Source organism: Chrysoperla carnea, chromosome 1 (genome assembly GCF_905475395.1).
Source record: "Chrysoperla carnea chromosome 1, inChrCarn1.1, whole genome shotgun sequence".
NCBI lineage: Eukaryota > Metazoa > Arthropoda > Insecta > Neuroptera > Chrysopidae > Chrysoperla > Chrysoperla carnea.
This window is the reverse complement of record NC_058337.1, coordinates 51527769-51537598: the sequence shown is the minus strand read 5'-3', so window position 1 is coordinate 51537598 and position 9830 is coordinate 51527769. Positions and strand designations below refer to the sequence as shown.

The 9830-nt window shown below is 26.1% G+C and overlaps 1 protein-coding gene across 2 annotated transcripts; it reads right to left on the bottom strand.

The window, feature by feature from the left end:
• Window positions 1-2508: 2508 nt before the first annotated feature.
• On the bottom strand, window positions 2509-9830 carry LOC123305779 (AP-1 complex subunit sigma-2). Of its 2 annotated transcripts, XM_044887604.1 has the most exons (6): window positions 9674-9830; window positions 9409-9587; window positions 9230-9338; window positions 7633-7770; window positions 3352-3385; window positions 2509-2731 (listed from the first exon to the last, which is right to left on the bottom strand). In XM_044887604.1, the coding sequence occupies exons 1-6, from the start codon at window positions 9674-9676 to the stop codon at window positions 2706-2708; spliced, it is 489 nt and encodes a 162-aa protein (XP_044743539.1). In that variant the 5' UTR covers window positions 9677-9830; the 3' UTR covers window positions 2509-2705. The 2 variants fall into 2 exon arrangements, with proteins under 2 accessions (XP_044743539.1, XP_044743540.1); XM_044887605.1 differs by lacking the exon at window positions 3352-3385 and having other exon boundaries at window positions 2524-2731.

Below are 9830 nucleotides of genomic sequence, written 5' to 3'. Positions count from 1 at the left end.
AGCTACCAACTGAACACAAAATTTAAATTTTTTATATTCACTCAAATCTTATGTGAAATTATTTGAAAGAATCAAAGAAAAGATTATAGTTGAAAGAATGGCATGAGTAAAATCAAAATTATAAGCAATTTAAAAACATGACCTTCTTCTTCTCTCAAGTTTAGTTCCTCCTGAACATTGCTGTAGTTTCTACTCGCACATTTTTACGTCATTTAGAACTTTCAGGAATTCCCGATACATCAACTATACTTCCTAAGTTTAATCCTCCCAGCACATAGCTGTACTTTACCTCCTTTAGAACTTTCAGGGATACCCGGTATATGTACTGTACAATCTATTTATATTTTAATGTAACACACGGTACATGGTATCCATTCGTACATACACGATTATCATCTTCGCTTATTTCGTTCGTACATTCGTACACGACGCTCTACTAGACGACCGATCGACCGTCGAACGTCGACCGTTCGTTCGACGTATGTTCCGCACTTTTATTTACATATATATTGTATGTATTTCTATATATATATATACATGTATAAAATTTGTTTGCGTCATCAGGGTTGTATCATAAATAGCATAGATTGCGTCGACGCATTCAAGTATTAAATATAAATGAAACGCTCTTGTTCATGCTCATATTAGTATTAAAATATCACCATAGAATATATAACCTTACGGAAATATCACCTACAACACATTTTACAACAATAAATAATATCTGTCTATTGTCCATTTAATTAATTATTTAAATGACTTAATTATTAAGACAACAATTATAATTAATTACCGAATACTTACGTATTTTATGTAAAATAAATGTTTTTTTTAAATATTTCTTCTATAGATTAATATACTTACCCTAATATTATAGGTAGAACTTGTATTACAAGTACAGGTTGATTAATCAGCATAATAAACACTATCACTATTCCAGTTATAATAGACATAATAAAACTCTCGGAAAAATTACGAAAAAAAGCTTAATTTTTGTACATTTTTTGGCCCTTTTTGATGTCAGAGGTCGCGTAAAACGGTTTTTCATAAATTAACCTTAAGATCATTTTTGTAAGCTGAGCTTACTTTTACACTTCTGTAACTTAAGACATTTTCTACTAAAAAGATATCATGTTTTATTCGTAAAAATAAACGTTTTGGAGATGACACTCTGATAGCTAATATATAACAGTTCAGTATATTTATAAGTCGTTGAAACGATATTTCGGAGATAAAGTCGATCGAGTCAAGTAGAAATCAGTTCTTTTTTTTCATTAACAATTATATGTTGCAAAATTGTGTTTTTAGTTTAAAACAGATAAGCTATTAGTCTAAGGAGAAAAGTCATTTGAAGATTGTCATTCAACTTTTCAACAAGATTAATCCCACGAAAACTCGCATAAAGATGAGATTTTTTGAATAAAAAAAATTTTTTTTCTGAATAATGGGAATTTTTTTCCACGTACACTATTATGTAGAATTAAGAGTATACCGTTGGATAAATTTTTAAAAATAAAATAAAATTATCCAATAACTATTCTTCTCTCGCGAATATTTTTCAACATTATCAAAAATTCTGACTGGCACCAGTATATGCATTTTTCTGGTATCAAAATTATTATTTACCCAACGATCGAATATAAAGGATGTAGCATGTAATTTTAAAAATATGACTTATCTATTAGGTTTCGCTATGTAACAATGAAATAGATTTTATATATGTTCCATTTAGGATAGCATTTAAAATCGAAAACACGGACAGACCTAAGGTAAAATGTAGACTACTAAAAGGCCTATTTATTCATTTCATTATTTTGTTACACTGACGCACAATTAAATAAATCATCGCTAAAAATTTAAAAGCTGTAGATTATGCAAGCGCATCAGCTTTTATTCGATCAAAATTCGATTCCAAAGGAAAAATAATAGAATAACTTTTAAAATTTGAATCTCACATAAATAACGCACTTCGTATTCTATCTCAAGGTTTGGAAAAAAAGTGCACGAAAATATAATATTTAAGGTTTTAATTATTGAAATACACCAAATTTCTCAAGATAAAAAATTAGGCCACAACATTTTTTTCGTTAAATATGATCTTTAGGGAGATATTTACAAAAAACTATTTTATTCAACTTTCCACTTCGCAATAGATGTTTCCGAATTTTTTTTTCGAAAGTCTATGACTATTATTACTGGATAACACAGTATATGTATTAATTATTATTTGTAATTGATTAAAAAGTTATAATTAAATAAATTATTAAATTTAATATTTATGATTTTTATTACTGATTGATATATAAAACAAAGTGATTTGTTTGTTACTTATTATTATTTATACTGAATTTAATTAATTAATTATTTAATATGAATATTAATAAAATATACTGATTGAGATTCATAATCCAAGTAAACTTAATAAGTTTAATAAATGGCAAAAAATAATAAAACGAATAATAATGCATGTAATCAATAATAATAATACTAATACTGATATTAAACAGATCAAATTAATTAATTAACTTATTAAGCAGTATTGAATACATACTTTGAATTAAATAAATAATTAATTAATTTTGTTATTTTAACCGTTGTGCAGCCACTGTATCCTTTCTAATGTAATGTAATGATGTATCCACCTAAATAAATATTAATAAGTAATATAAAATGAATAATAATTAATCTATCCAAGTCCATGATCCTCAAAAAATCCTTGAGGAGTTTCTTCCTAAAACAAAGACAACAAGATAAAAATTAATAATTATTTATATTGTTAAAATTAAATAATATTAAAAAAACAAAATAGACATTTTATATGAAATGAAAAACCACAAAAACAAACAAATAACAAATAAATTAGTAAAAAAAATGTTGTTTTGTAAAATGTATTTTATAAAATATTTAATCAATATAATTATAATTATGTAATTAAAAAAACGTATATATGGTATGTTATATTACAATTAATCAAATACAATATATTATATTTATTAAAATTATAAATGAATTTTAATTAATTAAGTAATATATTAAAATAATTTATAATTAGTATTTGAAATGAACGCAATATAAGTATTAAGTAGTCATTCATTTCATTAAACAAATCAAATTAATATTTTATATTTTTCTATATAAAATCAACCAAACCATCAGCTAAAAAACCATCCAACACCATATTACTTGTTAATTAAACTAAACTAAACCAAACTATTTGTATTTCTTTTGTTAGTAACAATAATAAAGAATTAAACAAATAAATACAAATAAAAAATATTATTTTTATTAATAATTTTATTGAATTTAGAATGTTTAGCTTTTGACCTAAATGATAATAGTATTATAGAAGACCTATTTCACGTAGCGCTCCTTCCACCGCTTCATCCTTTAACACCAAAACCAAAAACATAAAATAAAATCAAAATAAATTAAAATTTATATAACAGTATTTGCTTCAATAAAAATCGGTATGAGAGTAAGAGGAAGTAAAACTTCTTAAGTCATTGTAAATTTTTGTATTAATTTTCGATATATGCTATTTAATTTAAAATAGTTAATTTATAAGTGGGAAGGAGTTGTATTAACGTGCGTATGCGTAATTTGCGTGAGTGCGTAGCACGGGTTGGGAAATCGCAGGAGTACGTTACTAAAGTTATCGTACGTTATCGCAAGTATATTATCGTACAAAACTTTACGCTTCTAAAATGTGAAAATAAACGGTAGTTATAATTAAAAAAATTTCATTGAGAAAATTAGAATATTAAAAAAGTTACTATAGTAATTTGTTATTAGTTTAGATTTTGACAGTAATTTGGCTAATTTGATTTATTGAAAGAAAAGGCGTGTGGTTATGTGGTCATGGTGCGTGCGATAATATACTATTTATTCCACGCAAAATGAGTGTTATGAGTGGAGTTCTTACTCACGGGCACAATTAATAATTATATTTAATTAATGCACAGTTATGTCAAAAAAAAAATTGGAAATTTAGACGGATATGATTTTTATTATATTCTAATAATTGAAATAAGACTGGAGAGAGAATCTGGATAGTAATTGTGTACTAATCTTCCAGGCTCCCCATCTTCTATATTGTTATTGTAAATCCAAAAGGTTATATTATGTCAAAATTTGAAATTTTTTATTTGTTCAATTTAAGGCTATTTTTATTCCTCGAATGCCCAAAAAGCATATAAGGTCAATTAATAATGGTCTATTATATTTCATAATGGATCACGAAAACTAGCTTGGTACGAAAAACGGCATCCATAGAATCAATTAAAAGTGAACTTGAAATGTTGACATACGATCTTTTGAAATTATATTGATGTCAACGAATAGATAGACGTAAGTTTACAAAAAACAAAATAAACATGCAAAGGAAGTTTATGGCGAACACGCAGTATATTCTCTGAATTACGGCACAATTTTAATTGACGAGCTCGATCGGCAGTATCTTTACTTTGAAGCATTTCCAGATTTTAACCATGGTCTAAGATTTTAAAAAACTGGTTTTCGAGTCACGGGAAATCGGGAATCGACACACGGACAATATTATATGCTCACTGCGTACATTACACTCTATTTCTATCTATCTATGGCTGGTTCTTTTCTAGCTCACAAGGTTTATGGCATTTTTTTCGTTGTTAAATATTTCTTCTTAAGCGTAAGATAAAATTTCGAACAAATACCTATATAAAGAAGTTTAACTTCAAAAAACGCATTTGTTCATCAACTGCACATAATATTTTTATCATGGTACTAAGTAACATGGCCACAGTTAATATAATAGAAGTTTGTAGAATATGTACTATTTCATACATCCTCATTTGATGAACAATAAACGTTTTTATAATTTCTTAAAATACCATGCCGATTCTTATTAAAACGAAACACCTTTTATTGTATTATCATAAACTATACTATATTAATACTAATTAAACGTTATTACACAGTAACAGTAATAAGTTAGTAAATAAAAACATAAATAGATTTTTTAATTTATTATTATACTTACAATAAAAATAATAAATAAAAACTGGAATCCAATATTAATTAATATGTATACTTATTGAGGATTTTTTATTAAATTAAATATGTACTTCATGCTTCTTTTTTTTATAAAAGTGTATTAATTTATTAATAAATAATTAATACACTTTAAATTAATTAATAACAGTCACATACATTATTAATTAATACAATTATTATAATAGTAGATAGATATAGTAGATAAATTTAAATTTTATTATTTATTAAATAGTTAATTAAAATATAATAAATATACAATAAGTAAAGTTTATTATGATAATAATACAAACACTTTTTTATTTGAAATAACAACATTAAATAAAATCAAAAAAGTAGTCACTTGTAAGTATAAGTAAAAGTATATTTTTTAAAATTAAATTAGACACGTATATGACTAGAACTAACTACATAATAAAATTAATTAATTAATAAACAACAAGTTATAAGTTAAAAAATTATTTTAATTTAAAATTAATTAATTAATTATAAAAAATACCATTTTTGTAAACTGTACTGGACGAATACTTGAACTTGTTGTTATTATAGTATTAATATAGATAGTACTTATATTATAGCACCATTTATTTGTTAAATTTAATTCAATTAATATAATAGTCTAGTAAAGAGCGGTAAGAGATTATATTAAAACCTACATTGTTTTAAAAATGGTTCGAAATGAACTACCTAGTTTTTATATACAAATTAGGATTAGTTTATAATTTCCTATGACACCTCCGAAAACATAGAAGTATCATAGATCAACGGTAGGGGTAGAGATCTGTTATGACTCCGTTTTATATACTTTCGAAATAGAGTTTGTTGTAGATGAGATTATTGTAAAGTGTACATATACTTGTGTTTGAATTGTGAAAATAAATTATGGAGTAGTTTTTACAAAAACGTATTTTTTACGATTCTAAAACTTTAAAGCGTTATAACTTGAATTTTATTGCCTCTAGAAATAATGAATACTATAATTGAGGCAAATCTATTTTCAAATTTTCAAAAATTTTAACATATACACTTTACATATAAAAGCTGTGAGATGCTACGGTCAGTCTTTTCAAAAATGGGCAGTGTTTAATTAACGTCTTTTATTTGATCAAATTATTTTAATATGAAATTATGTCGAAAATTCTTAGAGAAGTTTTTAAAGAAAAATGAGCCGTTTTCAAGATACCGCATCTCAAAGTTTAAAAGTGATGGGATGAAACTTGATACAAATGCGTCTATCTACTGACTAAATGTGCTTTTCGAACCGACAACATAAATTGTATGTTGTTTAGTAACTTATGGGTGTCCCAAGAAACAAAAAGAAACAATTTTATGGCAACATTTTCAGTATTAATGAATCGCTCCTTGCTAGACTAAATGAAATATATTAACGTTATTCAATTTAATGAGAGATTACTTATCTGTATTTAATACACTTAAAGGGAGATTCTGCAATTCGTACCGTGTCAAAATCTAACAGTGGTTTCTTGTAGAAGTAAGCGAGATTGGATAATGAGTGGATTATAATAATCATAAGATCTCGTTTAGTTTTCGAATAAGAGTAGTAAGATTTGTTTATTATAATAACACTTAAGAGATACATGGGATCGAGTGATAACCGCGTAAATCAAATTCACGTATGTTGAAGTAAATGTCGTTTTAAACACCATTGCATAAGATAGTGTATACAACAGGAGAATTTAGAAAACGCGTGAAATTCTCGTAATTCGAGGTACCACTGTACTGTAGTTTTGTCTGTGTATTATATTTTAACGTTTGCGCAAGCCAATACCCGCGACTTCGTTGCGTGGTTCACCATAATGTATTCAGTATTTACCTCCTTTTCACCTTATTCATGCACATTCCAACTATTACGATGACCCACGAGCACTGAAGAAGGGGAATATTATACTTTACTTTTTATATTTTAATGACTTTCTATAGTCATATTATTAGTAGAGTTTAAAAAAATGATAAATTAAACTATTGCAGTAGTTCAGTAGTTTTTGCAACATAACGCACGGGTATAAAAATGAGTTTATCTGATTTAGGATCGATTTCAACTAGGTTTAATAAGTTTTATCTGAGTTTAGATTGAGTTGGTTTTACAATGTCGAAAAATTCACATATAGGGGGTGCCTCAAAGGAGTGAATGCGGCTGAATAGATAAGATACATGACGAACCGTAAGTTCCGAGATGTTCAGTAAACTAAAAGAGCGTTCATTATCACATTTGTTTACCTCCAATGGTACTACTTTTCGTTATATTTCGTAAAGATCTACGTCAGATTTTAACGCTGTACAAACTGTAGAATAATCAAAATTTAATTTAAAAAAATAATGGCACTTGTTCTTGTATTTGTTTAGTTAAAAATAAAATAAAAGAAGTCAAGATGTGTTAGGACAGAAGATAGATAATAAATAAATCCTTCGTTTACTAACTAATAAATTCGATACATGCACGTTATTTATGTTGAATCCATCAAATCCCATACTTTTCAAATAATAATATAACATAATAATAAATAAAAATTATATATTACATTAGTTATTTTTTATTTAATACTTTACTTGTTATAAATCAATGGCACTATCACCATTACTAACCTCTTGCAATAAATCTTGTGCAGCGATCGCTTTTAAAACATTTTTTTTACTTGTTTCTTGAATTTCACCACCCAACATTAATTCATCTAATATAAAATATGCTTTTTCAAAATTAAATATTATATCTAATTCACATACCTAATAAAAAAAATTTTATCAAATTAATTATTATATTAAAATCAAATCATTATTCAGAGTGTCCCAAAAAGGTCTTCACAACGCCAATGCTAATATGTACTGTGTGCAGCTTTATACAGGGCGTTCTGTTATTAACTGCAGATCGTGAGCCTACAGAATAAGCTCATAAAGACGAAGGAAAAAGTTATTTACCAATTTTGGATCTGAGCCCTAATTTGGGCGCTACACGTATGACAAAAATTGATAAATTGGTAAATTCACTGACTATCATTCGATAATCAGTAGCCAATGATAATCAGTAGATATTAATAAATTTCATTTAATAATATTCAACTAAAGAAGGGATATGAACTGATTTCAATTGGATTATTTTTTAAAAAACATTTAAAAAAAATTATTATATTATTTCATTGGTTTGGTGAAATCCCACTTTTTTGATTATTATATTTTTGCAAGAAAACATTAGATTATTAGTAAAAAAACAAATTACGTCACAGAAGGAGTGTTTTTAATTTAACGTAAACAAACAAAAGACGCCTTTTGTGACGTAATTTGTTTTTTACTAATTGCATTTTAAGTTTTAGTAATTTCGTTTGTTTACGTTAAATTAAAAACACTCCTTCTGTGACGTAATTTGTTTTTTTTTACTAATAATCTAATGTTTTCTTGCAAAAATATAATAATCAAAAAAGTGGGATTTCACCAAACCAATGAAATAATATAATAATTTTTTTTAAATGTTTTTTAAAAAACAATCCAATTGAAATCAGTTCATATCCCTTCTTTAGTTGAATATTATTAAATGAAATTTATTAATATCTACTGATTATCATTGGCTACTGATTATCGAATGATAGTCAGTGAATTTACCAATTTATCAATTTTTGTCATACGTGTAGCGCCCAAATTAGGGCTCAGATCCAAAATTGGTAAATAACTTTTTCCTTCGTCTTTATGAGCTTATTCTGTAGGCCTACGATCTTAATAACAGAACGCCCTGTATATTTTCAAATTGCTCAGTTTGGCTCAGAGGATGCTTCATTTTTCCAAAACTATTGGAAATCCAATTCAATGAATTTTAAGCAAGCCTAATGGGCCAATTTTTTTATTGCTTCAAAAAACGTTCGTTATAGAGCCAAAACATCGTGTGAAATCAATTTTTGAAAATATCAATAACTACGATTATATGAAGGATTTAAATGTACAAATAGAAAGAAAAGAACCCTTGGCGGTGTCATAACCTATAATTGCCGTAGAGACTACATATCAAAAGTTGTTTTGCAAGAATAAGATTATTTAATTGGTTATATCCTTTATGTTTATCAATCGATTTTAATTAGAATTTCGTTAAAAATAAAACTTTGGCTAAACCTACTTATTTCGAGCCACTTTGTACATGACAGAAAGTGTAAGACCTTTTTTCGAGCAACCTGTCTATTATTAATAATTATACACTTACGCTTCCAAAATATTTATCCAATAATTCAACATAACGATGTATTATTTCTAATGTTAATAATTCATTATCATTTTCATCGATTGCACAACAGAAATATAAACTTGCATATCTATTTAATTAATATAATATCAATTAATTCAATTATAAATACACCTATTTAGGTTAGTTAGATTTAATACCTTTTATAAACTATTTTTAAGTCCTTCCATTCAATAAAACTAGACATTTTAGGTTTTCTACCTAATATCATTGTAATCAATTCTCGTGTTATTTTCTTCTTCACTTTGTCTGGATGTGCGACAAACCATTTTTGTAAACGAAGTTTACCTTGCCTACTAAATAATAACATGAATTGCATCTGCAATCAACACAAAATTAATTTAATTACTTTGAACGTAATTTAGACAATGAATTTTATTTGTTATTAATATTCATATTATTTACCATTTTTATTGATATATTTATTTATTATTCAACCATTCACTCACTCAACACTATCCTAAAAAACATTTATCAATTTATGTCATTACTGAGATTTTTTTATCGTAGTTCCCATTGCCACATCATTTATTTGCATAAATGGCTATCTTTTATTATTTAT

Bases quoted from the DNA above. Each gene is read 5' to 3' on its own strand.
- LOC123305779 (XM_044887604.1), bottom strand. The intron at 7,771-9,229 runs GTAAGTGTATAA...TTTTTTTATTAG, and splicing joins TGGATAAATATTTTGGAAGC to GTATGTGAATTAGATATAAT. The intron at 3,386-7,632 runs GTTAGTAATGGT...TTGGTGTTAAAG, and splicing joins CACAAGATTTATTGCAAGAG to GATGAAGCGGTGGAAGGAGC.